The sequence below is a fragment of the Anopheles gambiae genome, chromosome 3 (genome assembly GCF_943734735.2).
Source record: "Anopheles gambiae chromosome 3, idAnoGambNW_F1_1, whole genome shotgun sequence".
Lineage (NCBI taxonomy): Eukaryota > Metazoa > Arthropoda > Insecta > Diptera > Culicidae > Anopheles > Anopheles gambiae.
This window is the reverse complement of record NC_064602.1, coordinates 96,106,581-96,131,793: the sequence shown is the minus strand read 5'-3', so window position 1 is coordinate 96,131,793 and position 25,213 is coordinate 96,106,581. Positions and strand designations below refer to the sequence as shown.

Genomic DNA, 25,213 nt, shown 5'->3' with positions numbered 1-25,213 from the left:
AGTTGGTTTGTAGTGTTTTTTGTTTCGGCTTGTGTGTGCGTGTGTTTGTGCTTTCAGTTTGTTCGGTTTGCTAGAACTCTAGAACGTTTTGTTAAATATTCTGTTTGACTGCTGTTGATGCTACTGTTTTGCAAAGTTTTCTCTCTCTCTTCTGTCTCTCTCTTTCTGTTATTTTACATGTTCTTCTATTTTGCTTTGTTCTTATACATTGTTTGCTTCGCTTCGTATAAGATGCAGGTTTTTTGTTCGTTTTTTGTTTCGTTTTACGTTCTTCTGTGTTTGTTTTTGTTGTGTTTGATGCAACCAGGTCAGGTTTGTTTGTTGCAGCTTTGCACACTGAGGTAATGGCAACGAGTGCGTAACAAGTTCACTATTTCACATTTTTCTGTAATTTCTGCTCCATTTTTTTGGGGGTTTTTTGTACGTATCGTGGAGTGTGTGTGTGTGTGTTCGCATAGCTCGAAAGGTTAAAAAGAGGATCTTTTTTGTTGTAAAGGAAAAACTGTTTGCATGAGTGCGTTTGTTTGTTTGTTGTAGTCATTTGCTCATATCAAATCTGTGTGTTGATTTGTTTGATGTACTTGTTCCATTTACATCGCTTTTCATGTTTCTTTTGCACGGTTTGTTGTGTCTGTGTGAAGCTTTTTATAAAAATAACAAGCTTTGCTTTATTTATCTCTTCTGGTTTGTTTGTTTTAAGTTTTACTTTCTTCTGTTCAGGTGTGAGAGCAGCTATTGTTTTGTTTGGTTTGTTTGTTTGTTATTTCTGTTCCTCGGGGTTTTTGTATGGTTAGAATCTGTGCTTATATATTATATGTATCTGTACATTTCTCTTTCTCTTCTCCTTTCTCCTTTCATCCTCACTATTAACACAGCTATATACTAATGTATAATTTTTATTTCATATATGTTTGCGCGTGTTTTTTTTCTTTAAGGATTTATGCAAACTCAACAATTCAGGGAATCTCAGGTCAAAGATTGTTTGCAATTGTACAGAATTTTGCGGGTGAGGGGGAGAAATTTAAAGAGGATTTTTCTTCAAAGTTTCTGTCCATTCGTTTCACTTTCGTGCTGTTTTCTCCCTTTTTTCCGCTGGGTTTTACCCTGTTGTTGCATCTACTGTCTCACTATTTACATTCATCTTTTGTAACTTTTCGTTCATTCCTCTTTATCTCTTTTTCACTCTTCAACTCGTACCGACAGGTAGTTTGATTTAGGTTGCTTTTTTGTTTGGTTGGAAACAAAATTATCTAATAAAATTAACTAGCATTTAATTTGGCTACAAGTAAATTTTTCCTAAAGTCCCAAAAAAAGGAGCATAAAAAGGGAAATGAAAGAACAATTTACTTTACAATGAATCCACAATCAAGTAAAGCATGTTATCTAATTATTCTAATTAAGAACAATGATAACGAAACAGCTTGGGTGTAGTAGGGCTTATGCAATAGAGAGTTGAACACCGAACAAGCTAAGGGAAGGAGGGAAGGATGTGTCCTATAACCGTGCAATTTGAGGTTAATGTTAGTGTTTTCTGTCCTTACATCACTAGAAAAGCATCAGGAACGGAGAGGAAGAAGTTTTGTTTAATATTTTTCTTTTCTTAATTTTTACCATCACTTGCCTCCTGTGTTCGTTCCCCAAAAAACGAATGAAATTAACGCCCATCCCTTCTTCCGTTTGTGGCCCTCTTCTTCTACAATTTTGTGTGTATAAGTATTACCAGTCTAATTTTGAAATGTTTTCCTACCTTCCGAAACGTGTGTAGTACGAGAACCGATTTTTCTTTAGTCTCAAAAAAGTTTTAAATCTCCTCCAATGTTGGTTCCTTTTTTTTCCTCTCGTTCCTTATTTTTCGTATTTTCCATTCAGTCCTTGTTTTGGTGCGCCTTTTGGGGGGTTTGGAAAAGCGCTTTCCTTTGGGAGGGATAATCCTAACAGCAGTAATGCCTAGTAAAGTACAGCTATTCCAATTGGTTGTATTACATTACATTTTGTGTGCTTGCATTGCCGAAGTGTAGAAACAGTAAAAGTGTTTCAATTTTAATTGGACGAGCTGGATTTTAGTGAACTGAGTGACAATAAAAAGGGGAAAAAACGCAAAAAAAACACTCTAGAAGAAGCTTGTGCTATTCCTTCTCTTGTGTTTTTTTCCGTATTAATTGCCAAAGCGGGATAATATTGTTATTATTTCATTAAAATAGCGTTTTTTAAACGTTGGACTTTTAAACGACGACGCACAGTGTAAGAGTGCCACCGACTACAGCTACAGCCATCACTACTCGGCTATGGGTTTTTAATTTAGATTTTTTTTCCGCATACGCTCTCCATTATTTCGGTATCGGTTTGTGTAAGGGCTTGTTTTTTTTTTAACTTTTACTTATGGTAATGTAATGTTTCAATATACGTTTAATCCTACTATCAAGAGCACCGCAATCAGTCATCTTTCGTTTTTGTCTTTATATGTTGCCCGTTAAGTATTGGTAAATTGGTTGGTGGGGAAAACAAGTGCTAATCTTTGCAACTAAAAATAGCTCACTTGGTGTGTTTTTGAATGAATATATTTGTAAAATGTTTAAAAAAAGATGTAACTTTCATTTAACAAATTATTGACATCTTTTCAGCGAGGTAAAAATGGTAATTTTGCCGGTAAAATGAAATTCGGCTCTTTTGCGCCTAGATGTATGCAATTTTTATGGCAAATGTTGCTAAAAAAAGGTAATTTAACGGAAAAAATTAGCCACAAAAACAAACGAAAGGTATAAAAGCTTAAAAATAATCATTCTGTAGCTTTTTTTCTGCCTTGCTTTCGTTTACCCAACCATTTCCTCCTACCCCCCGTACACCATCCAGTCTCATGTTTTTTTTGTTTCTTTTTATTCGTAATTTGCCTTAAATATGTTTATACACGGTTTGCTACAATTTCACCAAATATGCTGTGGTTTATTCTTCTTAATTGTATAGAGCTTTTTTTCGACACACGCTTTTGGAAAGAAGAAGTGGGGGGCTTTTTGCGCTGATTTCGTCTTGTTTTGCGCCCGAGCGTTGCGCTGGTGGGCGGGCAGGGCGTTTGGGGGATCGGATTGGATGTTGTCGTTGTCGCTCACACGCGCTCGCATAGATGGAATTGGGGATTTGTTACTGTAAATGTAGAGGAGAGAAATAAAACAAAAAACCTCAACAGCGAACGACAATAAATGCAGTAACGTAAAGAGGAAACTCATCGCCGGAGAGCCTCCGGGATTGTGGCAGTTTTGTTTGTTTTTCTTTTTGTTTTTGTTGTGTTAACGTTATCGCGCTTAGATCGTTGCTACTCGATCAAACCAAACTGTGAACACAGGCAGTCATAAATGTCGTACGGCCAAAGGGCAGTTTAAAAACATGGAAGCTAATAGTTTTGTTTGGTTTTGTTTTCATTCGTTGCTGCAACTGTGTTCCAAAACGAAACGGAGGAACAAAGATGTTTAAAACGGTGCTCCAAAAGGTGTGCTTAAAATGGTGCTTTACAAATAAACTCTCTAACGAACACAGTTTAGTTGGACAAATGCCTACTTCGAACGTAAAGAAGTGCAGTAGCTCAGCTCAGCTCTTCAACGTTTCAACGCCGTAAAGTATGCAACATGCAGAACAGAAGCAATGCTTCACTCGTTCGAAGCAGCTTTATCCAGCAGAACTTTTGCCCTAATCTGTCAGAAAAATGTCCAATCTCTCGGTAATGGCAGTGATGTGTTTTCTTTTCTCTTTTTCCCTCTCTAAATTACGCCTCATTTACGCCTTATTATGTCTCGCTCTCGCGCGCTCTCTCTCTCTTTTGCAGTTTGTTGTTTTTCGATTGTAAAAAAATGTCTCCCCAATATGTTGATGTTTTGCTTTTGTTTTTTGTTTTGCTGTTGTTTTTTATACTTCTAAATATCACACAGATATGTTACTGCCAATGTGATTAACGCTAGTGTGTGTGTGTGTTTTTGTTTCGAGTGCTCGCTGCTACTCGCTGCTTATACCGTCAGAGAGTGGAGAGAGTATTTTCACTGGGTGTGTATCAATATCGATAGTAAAATGCATATTTTCTTCCCCTTTTTCTCACCGTTCTTCTCTTAGTTGTTACATTAAGTATGCTTTTATTAGCTTAGTGTGCAATACGCCAATAATTTAATTAGCCAAGATACGATTATCTTCAGCGCATTGTGCTGTGGTTCTTCGTGTTGGGTTCTTGCTCCTCCTGCTGGTTGTGTGCCGACGAGATTTGATGGATCATTTAATATAGCGTTTCAATAGTACGAAATTTGAATCTTCAAAATTGAATCTTATTGTATAAGATCTCCTGCCACATCGTTACTCTCCTTCCTTAACCTCAAATGTATGCATCATCATGTGTTGATCGCAGTAAAACGCTCCACATCCCCCTTTACATCCTCAAGTGTGTATCCCTCAAGCTATGCAGTATTGTTTGTTTGTGTGTGTTTACAATAATGTTGTTTTTATTAAATTTATCCATTTAATCGCAATCGACATTCTCCCCCGCAAAGTTCACTCACGGAACGGAACGGAGGTGTACGTGTTGATTGTGTTGATTGAAGACTTTTTGCTCTCCTGCCGGCTCAGCCCCCCATCCCGCTCAGGAAAGAGAGGGGGTGGGGCCTTAATGGCAATGTTTTACAAATGGGTTTCATCTCATCTTTCGTTTTCTTCGGGGGGGAATGGGAGGGTAAATTTATTGGATGTTATATTCAATTAACTCCTGCTCATTACCTTAATTTTTACCATTTGCTTGACCACACGTTCTCTCTCTCTCTTTCTAAGAGCTTCTTCGACTACTGTTTTCGATGGTAGTAGTAGTAGTAGTAAGTTGTGTTGTGTACACGCGATATTGGAATGTTCATTAGCACACACATTTACACAAACGCGCTCTTAGAATTGTAATCATTATTGTGATGAGTTAAATCGAAACTTCGTGGGCCTTCTGCAATAGAGCTTATATCTGTGATTTGAGGAATTTAAACATTAAGCTTATGACGTTCATATCTCCCCCCAAAACACGATATTATTACCACCGATGCATGTATAATGTTGTATTATTATTACTGTATTGTATCGTCGCTATTCCTAGGTGTAAGATGTGTCTCTACGGTTAGAAACGGCAGTGGTTGGCCACAGAAGAAGAAACAAAAAACTGGCTATTCATCCCATATGAATCCATCATCACATTAATGCTCTCAGCTCTCAGCTTTTCCAAAAAATGCGCTCCACAATCGCGAAAATCCCATTTCAAGTACAAATGTATCCCTCCTGCTCGACAGCCCCTGGAGGATTTGGTACCTCAAAACTCGGTAAATACTGCTCAAACATTTCCATCATTAAACACGATTTTTCATCTTCAAAATGTCCATTCAAATACTCGCACGGTGCTGTTGTACAATTTTCGCAAATAAAATTAATGCTTTATCGACAGGGGACGTAACGTAACGGATAGATTCAAAAGCTACACGGACGCCTAAATGTATGCAATTTTAAAAGTTGCTTCTAATACTGACGAATAGGTGGCGCTACTGTACTGCTCGTTTGCTCCGCAGAACAGTAGGACAAGTAATGGAAAAAGGAATGTGACCTTAAGCAATGAAAATAGAATTAAGAAATTAAAACCCTTTGAAAACAAGTGAAACGAACCCAACGAAAGAAAGAACTCATGTGAATTAAAAAAGAAATATTTTATTACAAAAAAATAATAAAATAATATAGCAATAATAAAATGTAACTATCGATAAAGTCATTAATAGTATTTGAGAAAATTTTGCACATATCCCAGTTCAATGCTTACACACGAATTACACAAAACTATTATGCACTATGCACGCTCTTAATGCTGTACGCTCTCTGGCTCGTTGCTGGCGTTGTTTGTTGTTGTTTTTTGTTTCAGCAACTTTTCCCCATTTTTTGTGTGTGTTTTTTCTTCTCCCTTTTATTCCTAATCCTTCCTATCCTTCGCCTATAATACACGGTTGTGTGTAATCGCGCTGCTCTCTCGCTCTCTTGTTTTTGCCCTTTTGCCCTTGCCTTTTCCTTACATGTGTAGATAAGAATCGTCTACGGGTGTGTTTTCTTTTAAAAGCTGTACAATTTTACACAAAAGCGCGGCAAAATTTTCCTTCTGCGTTGTTTGTTTTTGCTCTCGTTTTTCCTATGTTTTATCTACAGTTTGCACAGCGTGTGTGTGTCTTCCATCCTTCAGCTGCATTCGTGTGCTACTAGAGCTCTAATCGGTGTGTAGTGTTTTTTGTTTGTTTTGTTCTGCACTCTTCTTATCCTGTGTGTTGAGATTTTATACTCCCCAAAAAGCTTCTTTTTCACGTTAATTACAAAGGTTTTTTTTAACTTTTTTTTCCTCTTCCCTCCATCGTGTGATAAAGAGAGAACGAAAAGGTTGGTTGGTTTTTGTGGGCGCATCTATTCTTTTCTGGTTATGAGGTGGTGTTTGCATAAAACTTGCTTCTCCTCCCATTCGTTTCATCGGACACTTTTCATCGCACTTCCAAAACGAAACCATCACGACGCCGCTCCAAGTAATCAGTCCGTTTTGTTGTTTGCCTCTCATTACTCGTGTTGCACTACAAAAAAATCACTCTTTTTCAATTCGTTTCCCGTTCCCACCTATCTAGTAAAGTTTTGTTGTTGTTTATGTGTGTGTTTTGTCTACATGTTTGCTTTTCACTTTTCGCGTTGTTTTCTTCTCGAGTTATCTTTTGCAACGCAAATTACAACTTTACTGTTGTTTTTTATGTTTTGCTTGTCTTCCTTTTTCCTCTTTTTCTATTTTACTGTTTGTAATGAAGTTTGAAGATTGTATGAATGAAGCTGCTTTACTCCGTACACTCTGTTCTGCTTGTTTAATGGTGTGTGTTTTAACTTTTCTTTTTTTAGATTTCCTGCACTGTTTGCGACATTTGTTTGTGGTTATTTGTTTTGTTTTGTTTTGTCAAAAGGCACCTCCGTTTCCGAACACAAACAGAAAGAAAAACTGTCTTTTTAAAAAAAAAGTTTTCTTACATACACTCTTTCTACACATTCGCTCTCTTTCTTCCCTCTCGCATCACACATACACGATTTCTTCGTTTTCTCATTTTCATGTCTTATTTTCTTCTCCTTTTTGTAAAGCAAAGTGCAGTAGCTCGGGAAGCATTAAATTAAATTAGCACGACAACGGTCAAAAACTAATTCTTGTTGTTCCCTTCTTGTTTTGCTGCTTTTGTTGTTTGTTTTCTATTTTTGTAAAAGCTTTTTTGTTCTCCATTTCACTTTATTAGAAACAACTACGGAAAAGTAAAACACACGCGCATTAGCAGCTTGCAATTAATTGACAACCGCAAACGTTTAATGGTCGTTTTTGCTTTGTAGGAACGGACGGGTGTGGTATTGTGGATGGTGTGTGTGTGTTTGTAATTAAATGGAATAAGCTTAAAATTTTGCTATAAAATTAATACAAGGGATGGAAACAAGGTAATTTAACAAGGGCAAAACGGGTGGGGGGAGAGAATCTTTCTTTGTTACAGTTGGCCGCATTTGGCTAGAACACGATTTACAACAACTCTTTTGACTAATAATTGATTTAATTGTTTGCATTTTCGACTAAAACAGAATGGGTTCTAAACGCACACACACGTACAGAAGAGTGGTCGCGCGGCACAAGGAAAGAGATTGAATAAAGGCTTACGGAAACACATTACGCATTACAGGATATGTTTAAAGTAACAACCGATTGTTTGTGTGGGTGCGTGTGCGAGTGCGTTTTGCAACGACAAATAAAGAAGCCTTTCTGGATTCAGGACGTTTCTCGAAAAACCTGGATTTTTTGAGCCTAGTGGGGAGGAGAGTGTGTAAAACTTAAATGCACATCGTTTTATGTTCTCTAAATTCCATACTAAATTGTGTTACACAAGCAACAAAACCTATGCATTCAAACTACAATTCTTTTGCCAACAGTTTGCTACATTATAAACGTTTCTCACTCTCTTTTCCCGCAAACCACCCTTTTTCTTTTCCTTTTCCACTCATCAATCAATCAATCAAGCCGCCGTGAAGATAGCAGGCAGCAGCAAACACCACATTTGCGATTTGTGTTGAACCGTTTTGTGTGAACTGCATTTGAAGGTTTTGAGGGTTTTGCTTAAAACATTTTAAACTCACACTACACGATCGTCTGCGTGTGCTGTTATAGAGAGATAGAGCGAGAGAGTTTTTGGGGGGAAAAAGAAAGCACACCACAGTGTGTTTCGATCCGGTCGATTCGTCCCCTTTTTCCCTTTCATTTTTAGTGAAACTGTGTGTTTTTCCCCTACTAAACCACACAAAACAACGCGCGGAAGAGGAAGTGGTCGCGGGATCATCTCACACACAGCTGCTACGGCCCAGAGTACTACTACTACTACTGCTGAACCGCACTGAAATTCGTTCCAAATATCGGAAAACAACCACCGCCATTAGTGCGAGAAAATCCCCCCAACTTCATCTTCCCGCTGTTGCGTTTTTTTTCTGCTTTTGCTTTTATAAACCACGTGCGTGTGTGGAGAGGTTTTGTTTCCGAAAGTAACTTAGCTCCGCTAGCTTATTAACTCTATCTTTCTGTGAGGGGGCGAAGGAAAGTGGAGCGATTTGCTTCTGTAAACACTGTATTCCCGGGTTCACACAATAGCTTCCCCTACATATATCCTTTTTCTTTTCCGTTTTTCTCTTGCGCAAGGGCTAGAGTGCTTGCGCCACAGACACTCACGCACACACACACACCATTTCTCGCCATCTAAAGCCAAGAGAACGGTGTGCGTGCGTGTGTGACCGCGCTAATAGTAATATTGTTGATCGTAATAGTAGTAATAATAATAATAATAATATATGCTTCTCTTAAAAATTATTAACAAGTCACAGCCAAACGATACGAAAGAAGGTGTTTCCGAACCGCACACCGCACACACCTGTCCATATCTTACCCTTCAACGCACACCGAGTCCACCTTACAACACATACACCCCGAAGGGGAGGGATCACCTAAATCAATGTGAACCTTGTTGTGGCGTGCCGCTTCTTTTTTCTGTGTATGCTACTGTACGGTATTTCTCTATTGGCAGTAGGAGGCGTTGAGCCGTCAAAAAGGAGGTGGAATTTTGGGTTTCCCTTTCTCCGGCGGATTCGGTTGCATTTCGTTTCACAGTAGCGCTCTCCTTCTCGCAGTGTTTTAAGGGTAGCAGCAATTTGACAAAGTAAAATGGTAGTGGTAGTAGTAGTAGTAGTAGTAATGGTACTACACTACTACTACTACAACTACAGCAGCGCAATGTAGCTGTGGCAGTATATTTAAATGTTGAAGGGGGTTCTTCCACGCGGAGGAAGTGTGTGTGAGTGTGTGACGGTGTTCTTAAGTTGGATTGTTGGGGGGGGGTGCAAATGGGTGCAGCACGTCTCGTTGCACCTTCTTTCGCAGCTTTTCCACAGTAATAGTAGTAGCAGTAGTAGTCGTAGTAGTAGTAGTAGTAATAGTAGTAGTTTGCTAGTGTGTGTTCCCCTTTAGCTTATTTCAGTATCGTTAAACATCCCTACCGCTTAAATACACCGCACACGACGCAGCACATCGATCTGTGCACACTCTTACCAATTACCCCCGCATCCGATGGGTAACCGGAAATGCTGCACACTGGTGCTGGTGCGCTTCCCTACCTTACAATAATAAAAAAAACGATCCTAATCCTGCCACTTACTATCGTAGAGCTAATAGTAGTACTCTTTCATCATTCACAACACAGATTTACGCGCACACACAACGCAGCGGCGGTCCGAGGGGGGGGGGGGGGGATAGCTTCCTTGCTCAATATTCAATTAAACACTTCACTTATCTACAATGCAAAACTCCCTATTGCAAACAATCCCGTTTTGGGGGTGGGATCGTCCCTCTCGTTCCCTCTTCTCCTAACGCAACAAAGCTGGAAGATGTACAACAGAAGAGAAAAACCGCGATCCTCTAACAAACTAACTGCCTTAAACGTAAAACAATTCATTACTTCCGGGTTTTCACTTTACGTTACAGTTTACTGTACAAAAAAAAGACTCTAGCTGTATAATTAGGTGAGGAATGAAGTATTGTTACAATCTGCCAAAACACACACGCACACCTTCAACTTTGGGTGTGTATGTGTGAGTGTATGTCTGTGTGTGTGTTTTTAAAATAAAAAAAAACATCAATCCAAAACTCGGTGGATGATTTGTGCACCACTACTGACTCTTTTTCCAGTGTCATTTTCGCAACATTTGCACACAAACACACTCAGGAGAGGCAAAAAAGAAACCCACCAAAGAGGAGTTGTTGTGGGCCAAAAAAAAAAAGAAAAAAAAAAGAAAACAAATAAATTAACTCTCTACGATAAATAGAATGTCGTCGTCCGGGAAGACGCTTCCGGTGGCCGCGTGGTCGCCGTCGTCAACGCCGCCGGCAGCACCGATCAGCGCGGCCAGCGGATGCACGTGACTGTCGAACAGTACGTCCGGGGCGGTGACGGCGCCGACCACCGGGGGCAGCACCGTGCCCTACGCTAGCTATACGACGTGGTGATCGAGCATGCCGACGGTGGAGAGCAGCCCGTTGCTGTTGCCGTTACTGCTCGCGTTACTACTACTACTGCTGCTGCTGCTGCTGCTATTACTGCTGACGCCCGTGTTACTGCTGCTGCCGTTTACCGCACCGCCGCCGTTCGTGGTGATACTATTAGTAACTATTCCTCCGACCACGCTCGTACCGCCGCCGACCGGCAGTGTGGGTACGACTCCGTTACTGTGCATCTGTTGCTGCTGTTGCTGTTGCAGCTGAAGCTGACTGGATTGCTGCATCGGTGTGACGACGATCGTCGACGAGGTGGATGCCATTGAGGAAGTGTTCGGATTGTCCGACTGTTGGTGTTGCTGCTGCTGCTGCTGCTGCTGCTGTGCGACCAGCTCTTGATGCCGAGCCAGCCCAACCGGCGGTATGTCCTGCACGTCCCATATCTCCTCCAGGAAGCGGGGCAGCTTACGGTTCTTCAGCTTGAGCGAGAAGCACATCTCCGAGTTCTGGTTGCCGAGCGTCCGCAGCTCGGTCAGGATGGACAGCAGCTTCGCGAACGTGACGCTACACTTCGGGTCGCCCCCGTGCCGGTTCAGGATGTAGACGCGCAGCGTGTCGATGTAGTAGCTCTGGATCGTTTCCACCAGCTCGGCCTTCTCGAGCCCGGGCCGGTCGGAGAAGATGACGATCGCGGTCAGCAGCGCGTACTCGACGTTGTCCACCGTGAGCGTGTACATCTGCCGGCAGAAGTGCAGCAGGTCCTCGATCGTGTCCGCCATGCCCGCCATCTTGTACGAGTCGCGCGTGTACGATCGGTTGTTGGCAAAGAGGATGGAGTCGGTTTCGGCGTCGTACCGGCGGGCCATTCGCAACATCATCACCTCACTGGAGCAGGCCTGTTTAACGCAAGGGTGGAATGGAATGACATGATGAGACGCTCATAGAGAAACGCCACTGTGTGTGTATGCATACTTACCTTTAGTAACGTTATCTGATCCTCCTGCGGGATCTTGGTAAATGCTGGCAGTCCCTTCGCGAACTCGACGATTAGTTGTACTGTGAGGATGGTGATTTCCGTTATGTGCCGGAAGTGGATTTCGTGGGGATCTTCCTCCTCGTTGGGTGAGTTCTAAGATGGAGAGAAGAGTATTGTGCGTTATTTTGACTACTTCAAGCCACCTGGGTAGGGCCAATCTCTTGGTTACTTACAATCATTATCCTCTTGAGATCTTCCTCCGACGGTTGCTCGTAGCCATCCTGGTACCAGATCAGTTTGTAGATGACGGCCATCTGGTTCGCCGTCAGCAGAGGTATGTTTCTTTGTCGGTTTTCGTTCAACAGCTTCTCCGGCAGTAGCTGCAAAGGAGGCAATTTGACGTGGCATTATTAAAGGAGCCTTTATCTCTCTCTCTCTCTCTCTCTCTCTTCCACTCTTTAGACTTACCGGTATCGCGGCGGTGGGCGGTGATTCACACTTCATCAGCACCGGCAGCAGCTCCGACTTGTAGCTGCTGCTGTTCGTTGTACTCACGGTGGTGGTCGACGGGTTCGGCGGCACCTTGTCCTTCTCCTTCTGCGCCTTCTTCTCCTTCCGCTTGATGGCGCACTGATTCTCCGGCACGACGCACTCCGGCCGCATGCCGACCGCGAGACACTTCTTCAGCCGGCACTCCTGGCATTTGCGCCGCATGTACATGTCCATCTCGCACGCGTGCCCAAACTTGCAGCAGTAGACCGCGTTCTTGGTGACGCTGCGCCGGAAGAAACCTGTGCAAATGCATTGAATTTAGTGTCGTTAGTGTGTGTTTGGGTGCGATGCGAGTGATCTGACACTTTTTTTCACATTGTCTGATGGGGACTTACCTTTGCAGCCTTCGCAGGTAAGTGCGTTGTAGTGGTAGCCGCTCGCCCGGTCACCGCACACGAGGCAGAGCTCCTCCTGCTGCCGCGGCGTTGGGCCTTTCTTCTGCTTTTTCGCCTCGCTGCCATCGCCGGTGTAGCCGTTCAGACTGCTCGACGGGGACAAATCTTCACGGCCTGGATCAAAGAGAGGAAGAAAGAAGGAGATAAAGGAGCCGAATTAGTTATTTTTATGCTTGAAGCCATGCGCGCGCTATCTGATGGTATTGAAGTGCGCAATTTAAACATTCAAACTCTTATACACATCTATCCAACATTTAACGCTGGTGTGGAGATGACTTGGAGCTGCATAAAAGCGATTAGCACGCGAACATGTTGCCACGCAACAATGCTGCATTAAAGCACACACACAATGTGGCTGCACGATGCGCTCGTGATGCGGTTTTTGGATATCTTGCAAGTGCAATCTTCTGGCCCCACGGGCACGATAAGAAAACTGGCACGCATTTTGATGATGACGCATGGAAACCACAAAGATCACGCCCCAACAACAGCGCAACCGAACACCAAGCAAACAAACAAAAAAATGCTTTAATTACCCTCGAAAAATGGTTGCTCTTGAACTCGTTTCTGCTGTCACGGTGCGTTCCTGTGGTGCCAAGGGGGGATCAACCTCAATCCGCTACCACGGCACACCACGACCACCATCATCATCATCCATCGTCATTGCAGAAATGCGTGACAGTTTTCGGAAATTCAAGAACCGCGTCAACCGCTTTGGGAGTGTGTGTGTGTGTGAGTGTGTGAGTTTGTCGAGGACGACGGGGGCGCTTTAGTGGTTTATTATACGTTTATTACTACTGACAATATGCGAATGCAGAAAATTGCATTTACACGCCAGTGGAGTGGGAGAGGTGTACCAGCAAAATGTAATCCTTGCGATGAAATAAATTAAGCCAGACGACAAACCGGGTTTCGGTGGGTCGGTAAGGAAATGTGAGATGCAAAGAAGCGAAATCTCATTATATCATGCGCAGATGTATTTATTGTGTCAGTTTGACGGGTTGTGCATTATTAAAACGGGTTCTCTCTGACTCTCTCTCTCTCCCCAGGTCTATGTGTCGGAGTGCATTTGAGGTGCATTATTATTATTTTTAAACCAAACTCCTCTTTTGCACTGATTTTTGGAGCAGATTTTGAGCCGTAACTCCCCGTTTTGGATTCAAAGGTACTCCCCCCCCCATCGGAACACACGCGGGATCCTTCCTGTGGACCCCTGCAGTATGCAGAGATTTTATGCCACCGAAAATTCTGGCGATGCAGAAGCAGATCCAATTAATTATAAACGCAATCGTACATATATATCTTTCAGCCGCTGACGTGTAAAGGTCGGGTGTGGTCGTGGTGGTGGTGCCCGCCGATGGTGCCGATGGATTGGGCTGGAATTCGGTCGCGTTTGTGGCGCGCGATGTGTCACGCGTCGGCACGACTAGGAAGTGGCCATCTTTCGCACACATACTCACCAGCCCGCCCGACACGGTAACATGGATTTGGAGCCACAGTTTTACACCAAATTAATGACACCTACGCGCACCTTGTGACCGTTCGACCTAGAGAAGCGGGGCCGTGATTTTAAACATTGGAGTGCAATTTTGTCGTCTGTCACCGTTGCTCAAGACGGCAAAGAAGCGAGGGAAAGACACAGTTTAGGGAGGTGTGAGAGAAAGATTACCCGTAACCAGAATGCTGGAAGCATTAGAAAAGGACCCAGACACAGCAATGTTGCAGAAATGCACAGACACAGAGCAGTAAGAAGTTGCCGCTGCACATGCGGCGAATGAATTATGGCAAACCGGGCAATAAAAGAATGCAACATCACACCACCACCACAATCGGGTTCGCCGGATCTCTAGAGAACCGAGGAGGAGGAGGAGGAGGAAGAGTCTTAAAAGCATGGCTCAGACCCAAAGGGAAGATCTGGCTTCTTCTTTTTTTTTGTTGGCTCAAGAGATATAAATGTGTCGTCGCGGTTGTTGCATTCCGCGAAAAAATGCACTTCTTTTGCGCGCTAAGACAACACACACGCAGCCAGCAGTGTGTCGTTCCAGCTAATCACGCGCTCGAATGTTTGTGCAGAGGAACCAACAAAAGAAAATAAAAAAGAAAAGGATCATACAGTGAAAGAAACAAACATTCTAAAATTTTGGCAACAACCGAACCACCGAAAACGTCACGCTGCGCGCATTCTGTGTCTGTGTTTCTAGGGAGAAAGAGCGACCTCACGCAGGAGGCAGGCGGGAATTAAAAATCTTCCATAAATCTCCACCCAAAAGGCACAGAACGCACAGGCAGCAAGCAGCAAGACACAAGAACCTTTCACTTTTGGGGGCCGTTAATTTTACACATCCGTGCCGTGCCGTGCCATGCCGCCGTCCGACGCCACTGGGAGTGTGTTGCGTGTGCGCATCGGGGCACACACGACTGCTCTGCTGCAGCTCCACTCACACTGGGTGCTTTATCGCTTGCATCGGGAACATCGGGAGGTATAATGAACAGCTAGAACGGCTCTTTTGGAAGAAGCAGCAACACAATAAAACCAAAACACATCCAGAACCTTTAAGACGCATCGTGTTTTGTGTCGGTAGAGTGCTGCTGCTGCTGCTGCTTATCTCACTAAGCAGCTTGACGATCCAAAAACCATCGCCCGACGCCCGATCGCTATATTTGCCAAAGCAGGCGAAATTCCTTTTGGAGAGTAAAGATAAAACAGAACCACCCGAAAAAAAAAGAGTCGCCGATCTGAATTACTAATCGATCGATCGTCCCAATGTGTGGTCGTCCGCAACGCGCCTCACGGAAGTGATGCTCGGGTCTTGGGACTCCTCTACTTCACCACTCTACTTCTAGTTTCCTTGACAAGGTTCATTGCCATGTCGTGCCGTGCGGGAAGATTCCTTCCTGGACGAGGGGAACATTAAATTGTACGCGTGTACTAGTGCCTAAATAAAGATGAGATGTTTTGAAACCGACAGCTACCCGAAAACCCTTAAAACGCCACCCAAAGGACGCTGACCAGAGTTTGAGTTAGTTATGCATGTGCGTTACCTTGAAAATTGAATTACAAAAAGAAAAATGAGATTTACCCTAAAAAGAGAGAAAAAGAGAGAGCAATGTTGTTGATTGCGTGAGCTATTTGCGGGATATTTTCGACGCTGCGTGGATACTGCCATTCGCATATGCAGATTTGATTTCGTAGGAATTACCGCTACCGAAGAGATTCTGCTGACGTTCCCCTTTCGGAATGATCTGGAAGAACGAGAATCTCTAGCCGGATATCTCTGGACAACTTTATTCCTATTCCAGTTCCAACCAACTCCGCACTAGCGATCCTCGAAGGTCTCGAGAAACTGGCATACAGAGCCTGGGAGCCATTCATCATTTGCACCGCAATGACGTGCTTATCAGACAACTAGAGGAGCCGCTGTGTTGTGTTGATCAGGGTTTTCAACTTTTGAAGGTGAACAGAGACAGTGGAATGTCTCCGCCAACGCGAGGATCATGTAATCGTGCCCCTGTGCCACTTGGCTGCGTCACTAGCTGCTAGAAGCTTGCCCTCTGCAAGTGGCAATTGCGTTCTAGTTGTGCATCTGTGAGAGAGACTCTCTCTCTGTTTTACTGACAGAGAAAGAGAGAGTGAAGTACAGAGAGTGCCGTTTGATAATATATCGAAAGGTTAGATTACCCATGACGTCAGCCGGTCAGTCTGTGGTCGTACGACGTAGATCGACGACCTCCGACACACGATCACACAACAGGGAAATAATCTAATGCACACGCGTTCCATGGGGAGAGGGATTGTAAATAATGCAATAGAAACTGCCAAATGCATTAGCCAGCGTGGTGTGGGCGAGTAACGATAGACGGATTGATGGTATGACGCTTACTTCTCAGAATAAAGATGTGCGCAGCCCGCAATTCCTCTCAAGCAAGTTCAACCAGCAAGTACGCAATGTTCTCCAACAATTCATCACAAACATCCAGTAAGACCTGCCGTGGATGTCTTTTGCTGAATCTTGCGCATTGATCAGATCGGTGGCTTACCCTTCAAAACTGATAATCTTCATATTTATGGGCTCCCCAACGTCCATCGATCCCGCACATGTGACAATGTCCAACACACTCAAAGTGTGGTAAGTTAATCCTTCGGATACCCGGCTCGCCCGGTACGTAATGTGACACATCTCAACGTACTAATTTGCAGCTCATCGAACGTTGAACGATGAGCAAGAAGTGGGGGAGCAAAGAAAAAAACAACAAAAACAGGAATCGACTCTGGAGATGATCCTTTTCCAGAGAATTTACCAGGCAAATACACGCAAATGCCAAAACATCCACCCCTTGCTGGGTGCGCTCATTCCAAGCTCGAGGAGTTCGTAAGACGGGATGGTGTATGTATAATCGCTACGACAAGCATTTACGATGCCGATGAGTTATTTTATTACGCTCATTTATTTCCAGCACACAAAACACGGAACACACGGAACACACAACTCATTTCCAGCATTGATATCTGCCGCCCTGAAGCAGAGGTTCCACACACAGTATGATGTATGCCCGCAAGGATGCGCTGGGATTCACCAACAGATTATCGTTTGGCTTTCGCACTCCTTTTTGGCGAAATGATGAAGCTGTGTGGAACGATTTGTGATTGTGTACGTAATAGGGTGGACGGACGTCTAGAATTGGAGATCTTCAAATGAAGGTGTTAACCCAACTCACCACAAAGATCTCATTGGAGAGAGAGGCTCTAGAAATTGAAGATCTTCAAGTCGAACAGGTTTTGCGGTGTGTGTGTACTGAACTGGTTTTTGTTCTCCTGGTTCCCGGTACCTTACATTCATGTCTAATAAATCCATCGAGTGCATCTGCGGTCATTTACCACCATGCAGGTTGAGTCACCGAACGGAAATCTTACCAGGAGCCTGATCTTCTTCAGCCAACCAAATTCCCTCAGGTCTGTTGTGTGGTAACCAGAATCCCGAACTCAGAACCCTAGGAGGTAAGCGATTAATTTCGCTACCATAAACGCCATCGCACGCTGGGCGAAGGTATTATTAAACAGCATCCGGAAATTCTTCCCTCCAACGCCAACAATGTTGCAGAAATAAAACTTTCTAAACAGAACCGTACGTGTGTGAGAGAGACATTTGTTCTGGTGTGTTTGTGTGTGGGAGAGCATTTATTGTATAATTTAATGTCCAACTCCAAACTGCTACCGTTTCGTGACATTGGGGGGTTTTTGGAGATTGGAGTAGCAGCCACAGCTCAACCGGTTCTTCCGGAGATGAAGAGAGGTTGGTGGTTTGCTGCTCACCTTCGTCGATTCGTGCAGTGGAATAGAGGAAAACAAAAAATCAGCTCCCAAAGAGCCATAATCAGGTCCATTAGTCATCATTAGCTGACCTATTTCAGATGATTTAATCCATCCTTACACAAGTCACAAATTAGTCGCCCCCCAAAAACGGCTGCAATTAACAACTCTAGCTACCGAAAGCTGTGGAATGCACACACACACATGGTAGCATCGGTAACGAGGCATGAATGCAGTAGTTTGTACAGCCATGCTGAAGCCATTTAACTGCATCATCGGCCCCCTTTATGGTTCATCTCGCGTTCAATTTTAGCGTCAGCAATAAAGACAACACGTCGAAAATACTACAACGACGACACACTCTTCCCATGCCATTCCCGTACATATTCGCTGCTGGTTTGATGTCGTACGAAACTAATAATACCACCCTGGTTAAGTGGCACATCAGCAGCCGCCAACCATCCGAAGGGCATTTGCGAGGGTGTTCCGATGGAAAGATGGCAAGGGAATGCAACTACACACCTTTTGTATGTTCTGTTATGTTCTTTGTGGCTCTGTTTGTGTGTGTTTTTGTGTACACATTCATCCGGGATCATGGCGCCCTCCATCACCGTACAGCAGCCAGCCGGGGAGAGCATAAATGGAAGAAAAATAATAAAACCCCCAATTCAACCTTTCAGTACCCCCAACCCCATTCATGTGTGTATTGGTGTTGGTATGGTAAAAACGAGTCCCATATTCTCTGGTTGCACCCGGGTACGCCACCCTCTCGAAATAAAAAAAAGCAAACATACATAAACACACACACACGGACGAACGAAAAAAGCGTTGAAAATATGTACACACGGTCCTGCCCGACTCGAAAAATTACTGTCATAGGTCGGGGTGGTGTAGCACCAGCACCAGCAGAGCTTCTTGGAGCAAGGGGGAGTGAGCCAGGGGAGAGGAAGAATAAAAGTGGAAAAAATGTTTATATGAGCACGATGAAGATGTGCGTTCCCTTCGGCTACCATCGCGTCCATAAGGCCCACCTTCCCCCTCCCTGTGCCCATCTCATCATCGTGGCCAGAAGAAAGTGAAGACAAACGAACCACCGAACGAAAGCAACCCACCACCAGTGAGTGTTTGTGTGTGCCAAGATAACCATTGCACTGTGGGGCAAATGGGAAGGGAAGAGCGTATAAAACAAAGAATTATCGATCGCTAACGCAGCGTCGTCGTCGTCGTGGTCGTTGTACAAACACAACGCAAAAGAACTGCACCCCAACCGTCGGTCGTGCAAGTGCGCTTGTGTGGTGTGTACAACACATGCGGGTTTTCACGCAACACGCAAGTAAGTTACTGGGTTTCTCGTGTGCACTTATAGTTCGCCCCCTTCCCGGGGGCCTCCGTCTGGTCCCCGTGCGGGCGAATAAAATGTGACAACCCTCAGGAGGGGTTTGAGGAGGCAAAAAAAGGGGCCAGCGGTGGTTGATAGATGCACAGCTAAAGATAGATACGATTCCCATCCGTAGTGTGTTGGAGCACTTGGGGACATATACACAGACACGCACAGAGTTACCAGAGGCAGTACATGACGAAGCACACCAGAAGTCGTTTTTAACTACGAATATCTCTCTGGACTTCTGGAAACGGGACACGGACTCCCAGGCGGGGAGAGCGGAATGATCTTTCACACGACGCCTGACTGTCGACGACTTCTTCCTAGGATCGGAGCGTTTTGGAGTTCTTCTTCACCATCACCAGCGATGGCGAAGAGTGGATGACAAACCGTTTGGGGTGTGTAAAAATGGGTCCTGCTATCTTTGGAACAAACCCGTCCCTCAGCGAAGAGTCGTAGGAGAGTAGCAGCCTCCCTTTCGGAGCAGCAAGCGAGTTCTTCTTCCGGAACATCTTTAGGGCAATAAAAATGTGCGCAAATGTGCGTGTACTACTACCACCACCACCACACACAAGAAGATTTTGTGATGGAGGTTCTACACCATTCATGTACCATCAGCATCATCAGCGGCATCATTATCATCGTCATTGGTTATTGGGAATAAGATTCCTTCAATGTTGGAGAGGAAGAACTCCAGTAGATTGTTGGCGCTTTTGGAAAATTGCTGACAAAATCTATCATGATTGAGAAGGACATAAAACATCCTCTCTCCCTTCCAGTAGGTTGTAAAATGTTTACGACGAAATTGTATTGAATTAATTTAGAACCAAAAGGAAGTGGAGTGCAAGCAACGAACCCTTTATGATGTCCTGCAAAATAAAAGAATCCCGAAAAACGGTCCACTCCAACCACGACCCGAAGTAACGACTTCATTCGCTATTCTGCGTATGCAAAATCTTCTGCACCATCCACGAGCGGTTTTAACTCATCGCGGCGGCTTGTTATTATTAACAGCTCTTGTCACACTTGATTGCACTGTGCAAACTCACGCTCCCCACGTTTGTTGCGCGGTTTCATCTACTTGCATCTCTCTGTCTCTCTCAGCCCGGCAAAGAAAAAGATAGACCAGACAGGACACGACCGCATCCGCCTCTAGTACTGCGCCACGGTAATCTGCAACCCACAAGCTGCTGCTGCTGCTCCGCACACACCACACACAGCAGTGGCCCGCTATGCAATTTATCATCGTTACAGCAGGAGCAGCGACGTCAGTCCACATTAAAACGGGAGAGTGAAGGGTGGTGCAACAGTGACTTTCCTTTGCTGTTGCTAGAGCCGTGGCACGCAGTATATATTGGAGGAGGAGGGTAGAGAATAGAAGCAAAAATTGCCGCTGCTAGCTAGCGTTCTCTGCTCTCTGTCGTGGATGTCTGTTCAGATGGGCGTAGAACAACATCGCGTCTCTCCCCCCTGTAGGAAGGGGCACACCAGCCACGGCTACAACGGCTACGATTGAGCAGATTGTGCTTAAGTGGAAAGTGAAATGGTAAGTGCACTCACTCTCGAACATGCGCAAGAGAACTCGAGAGTGTATAGTAACGCCACCCCACCATCATCATCGACGAGGGCCCATGAGGGCACTGTGCGTCCTTGACTCTTGTCGCTTGCGCCAGAATGCACTCGCGGGGCTCGCGGCGATATGGATGGATGGAGGAGGGTGAAGAGAGTACGATGTTGCCATCGTGCGGGAGATAGACGCACGATCGCAAGAAGTATTCTTGCCTACACAGACTCACACACACACACAGAGACACACATAATCAGACATTTGTGCTCTTCGTGCGGTAGGTTTCCCGTACCGTCATGTACATCCGGACCGACTTGAATATGGTGGCAGGCTGCCCTCATAGCGCGGCAATAGAAGAAATCATTTTACTGAATGGAACTAGGGGGTTCGGAAACTCTGAAGTCTGGGAGATCTGGGCGCACCAACACAGAACCCACGAACGTACGCATATGAACGTGCACTAAATTACATTCGTGCGTCATGAAAGCATGCCACGAACCCACCGAGTGCAATTTGATACGCGAATTGCACACACACACACACACTTTGGGAATTCACTTGAACCACCCCCCGTCGTCCGTCGTGTGCGCGCACTTTCGGCCGGATGGAGTTACGAGGTCAGGGGATGGGTGTATTTTGGGAGCATTTCATTTGAAGGGCAGTGTGAGTGAGGTCAGTTCCCTGTTCGAGCAAGTCCCGGGGGCGCATTGCAGTTTCGCTGTGGAATTGCACTTGATCGTGACTTGATCGCCGGGATCGGGGGACGCGGGTGAGGAGATCCTGTCATGATCGTGGTAGTGTGTCTTTCTTCTCCTTTACAACGGTGGTCTATCGGTGGTGAAATGCAGTCAGCGGAAGTCATAAGTACGTGGTGAGCTATTTTTAACATTCCGACAGTGTGTGCTGCTAATGTCCAAGAAGTTTATGGAAAAGTGTCTCTTTCAAAAACTTCAAGATTTCAGATGTACATTGACTCATGCCCAAAGAAGTGTCCCAAGAGTTACTTAGACGAGCAAGGCAGACAAGGCTTACTTTAGGACCGGTCGCTCGAGATCTTGCAAGACGTTAATTTAGATCTCAACACCAATCCATCGCAGGTACTGCCTGCTCTGTCCCAAGAAGACTAATCGATTTATGTCCGTGGCGGGTTCTTTCGCGCACAGGAACTGACCAACACATAGACCTCTCGAAGACCCTTGGTAACGAATGTGTCTTGCAATGGCGGTGGTGTTGCTGCAATGTTGCAACTGAGGCTTAATGAGCGACTTGCGCACACGGAGGAACCGGTCCGCCAACTTCATCACGCTTATCCGTAAGTGTATCGATCTCCTCCTGCTCGCGTGTGTAAGCGCACGCGTACTTCTGATTGACATTTTTGAGGCGCTGCCGAGAAGCCTGAAGTCGTCACGATCACTGTTTGATGATATGGGGCCCCATCTAGGCGATAGACGCTAGACGACGAACTTGAGCAATATAGCGGCGTGCAGTCCAGTTCTGGTGAATGCCGACCGCACACAGACGGCAGGCTACTACTTTCGCAAAGTCAAAGTCCACCAGAGCCGACGACTTTCGTCACGCTAATTTAGGTTTCCTTTTATAGCGAAAGCCGTAAGTTGATCATGTCATATATGATGTACGCTGCGTTTCGCCCTATCAGGCGAGCGTTTGTCCTTGAATGCGATCTTTGTTGGCTGATCTGCGTACAATGTTTGTGCACATTGATGATGAAACATCGTTTCACATTGGTTGTTTTAATCGGTGCAATCGTAAATATTTGCATAGTCTCTCGAGCACACATAAAAAAGCATGTCCGGAAACTTCTGGCGTACCTGGCCTGTAGTAAATCCTTTTCCCTCGTGTCGTGAATGTTGATTCGCAAATTTATGACCATTATGACGAATGCCATTTTTATCATAAACACAAATAGGCACACCAAAAACTAAGCAATAAAATGTGACCAAACGGTGACCACGGGCAAAATTAGAAAGTTGAAAGAAAGCGAACGTGCAGTTTATAGATTCAACATCTATTTTGCATAAACGTGCGAAAAAATGGACCCCTCCAACTCTACTAGGATGATGATCAGACGTCGATGATCCGAAGCGACCACAGAAACGGAAAGTGGCCGAGTCGGTTGGTGCTGATGAACATAAAAACCAAATTTTGCAACCCTGTCGAGTCTTATGGGGCGTCATATAATTAACAAAAGTGGCCAGTTTTGGGGCTCGTAAATACAACTCGAAACGCAACGCGCTTTTAATGCATCATTATGAGAAAAACAATCCTACAGGATCGACCCTAACCTGTCTGTTCTATCCGTCGTTTCTGGTTGGATAATTTCTTAACACAAACGCAACGCCGAGATCGCTATCTGACTGTAAAGGAAAAGAAAAAAATGAGCCACAATTTCAACGAACAATATCTGGCTGTATGCATCTGTGAGCGACGGGGCAGCAAGACGTCAGCAAAACCGATGGCATGTCCTTTTCCTTCTCCTACCCCCCCCCTGAGGGGGCTGCTAAAATTATCCACTCACGCGAAACATTTCGCTTTTCTGACATTGAAAACCGACGTGCTAGGAGACGGTTTTGTTGCTTTCCGCGATATTTTCAGCATCCGTCTAGTACATTCGCACATTCTACTGTTGCGAATTTTGTGTTTTGATAGATTTTTCAAACAAACCTCACACCATCGGAAACGCGCGGGCACATCAAAAGAGTGTGGTGGCATTCACGGAAGCGCTATTTTGCGACGCCAGTGCAATCAATTAACTGGCGAAATTGCTGATTGCTTTCAAACGCTTAAAATCGTTTTTAAATACTTCGCTTAATGATGGTCGTTGAGGTGTCATTAACGCGTGTCAAGAATGTCGTTTTCTGACTTCGCCATTACCGCAGTACAGTGCAGCAGATGAGCAGGATCGTGTGCGAATTTCCGTTTCTATCTTATGTTTTGTATTTGTTGAATGTGTTACTCTAGATTTAAGCTCAATGGGAGTTACATCAAAATCACAATATACATACTTTTTCATTACTCTTAAGAGTGTATCTCTTTATGTGCAAGCTACTGTATTTCATTTTATCGTGCTATGGTTCATTTTGACATTTTCTAAAGCGATCAACAAGCGATCCTCATAGCGGTGACACAGAGAGTGACATATTTTCAAACGCTTCAAACGCTAAATCGACGACCCTACAGTCTCTTTAAATGCTGTGCCATATGTGTTGACACGTGTATTTATAGTCTCTCCGCTGCCGTGCTATGCATTCCCCCTCATTTCTGATAAGAATCGGCTTTTCGACAAATGCAATGCTCTTTGAAGAGGTATTATTAGGACTTGAAGCGAAGTACACGTTCACGAATTCCACCAGTAAACACATTAAGATAATCACCAGAACCCTCCTCCTGCAGCAATGTAGCAGAGAGAACGCACTGAATGCACTTACGAGCAGGGCGCGACAGGGCGTGAGACGGGAACTCGAAGGGAGAGAGAAAGCATAATGAAGTAATTCGATGATTCATTTCAAGGTTGTAACATTGAAATACAACACGACCGCGTATGTAAGCACAACATGCAATTAAGACATGAAAGTACAGAACAACAGACATTAGCATTGTTGCGAAGCGTTGTTTGCCTGAGAGAGCAGCAGCACCATCGACGTCGTGATCTTTAGAGATTAGCACAAGAGAACGCAGATTCATTTTTCAGTGCTTGATGAATTGATTCTTTCTTTTCCCAGTCGTCCTGTCATTGCGCACAAAACACAACCAGAATGGAAAGATTATGTTGCGGTTTGGGTGGTCGGAGCAGTATTACTATTATTATTATTCTCCGACATGCATATGCAATCTCGGACATATGTGGTGTGCTTGATTCTGGAGAAATGAAGTTCTCTACACCGTCTGGCATGCGGACAATGCGTTTTATTGTTGTTCGGGCTAATTATCTGCATCTGTTGCAAGTGGATGCCACAACATTCTGGTTGTCTGTAAGAACATTCAAATAAGGCAATTCAAAGCAAATTAAACTGTTGCGTGAAACATGGGGCAGACCTCTCACTTCCTACACACCTCATTATCGAATGTTCAAAGCATTTCAGCCTTGTCCAAAAATCCATGCCTCTCAAGACAATTCTGTCCATGATGAGGGGTTAAACAGTCCATAACTTACCGAACATTATGATAGCTGATAGCTCGCACTGACACGCTGAATGAAGTCTGGATGAAGATAATCGAACGTTCGCGTGAAAGTGACATCACGTTTCCTGCATCCCAAAAGTGCATCCTACATGCGCGCCCCGACTTCAACACTTCTAATCCGGTTCGAAGGACCAAACAGACAAAAAATCCTCAAAAATTGCATTTCATCCATCCCCCGAATCGGAATTCAACCTTCACATTCTCTTCCTTCTATTCGTCATGTTGCTGTTGTGTCCGCTGATGATCAATAAAATGGTCTAA

At 44.4% G+C, this 25,213-nt stretch overlaps 1 protein-coding gene and 1 long non-coding RNA gene across 4 annotated transcripts in view; one reads left to right on the top strand and one right to left on the bottom strand.

The window, feature by feature from the left end:
• Window positions 1–3,394: 3,394 nt before the first annotated feature.
• LOC133393923 (uncharacterized) lies at window positions 3,395–5,641 on the top strand. Of its 3 annotated transcripts, none has more exons than XR_009766504.1 (3): window positions 3,395–3,481; window positions 5,105–5,324; window positions 5,447–5,641. It is a non-coding gene; the product is annotated as an uncharacterized LOC133393923 (long non-coding RNA). The 3 variants fall into 3 exon arrangements; XR_009766503.1 differs by lacking the exon at window positions 3,395–3,481 and adding an exon at window positions 3,585–3,709; XR_009766502.1 differs by lacking the exon at window positions 3,395–3,481 and having other exon boundaries at window positions 5,085–5,324.
• A 42-nt stretch (window positions 5,642–5,683) lies between these two features.
• The window catches only part of LOC1280477 (ecdysone receptor), a 55,628-nt gene continuing 36,098 nt past the window's right edge, over window positions 5,684–25,213 (bottom strand). Inside the window, exons 2-6 of the mRNA XM_061661056.1 lie at window positions 12,437–12,610; window positions 12,018–12,340; window positions 11,783–11,929; window positions 11,550–11,702; window positions 5,684–11,469 (exon numbers count right to left, since the gene is read on the bottom strand). Of these exons, the coding sequence (XP_061517040.1) occupies window positions 10,570–11,469; window positions 11,550–11,702; window positions 11,783–11,929; window positions 12,018–12,340; window positions 12,437–12,610 (1,697 nt within the window). The 3' untranslated portion in view covers window positions 5,684–10,569. The remainder of the gene's footprint in view (window positions 11,470–11,549; window positions 11,703–11,782; window positions 11,930–12,017; window positions 12,341–12,436; window positions 12,611–25,213) is intronic.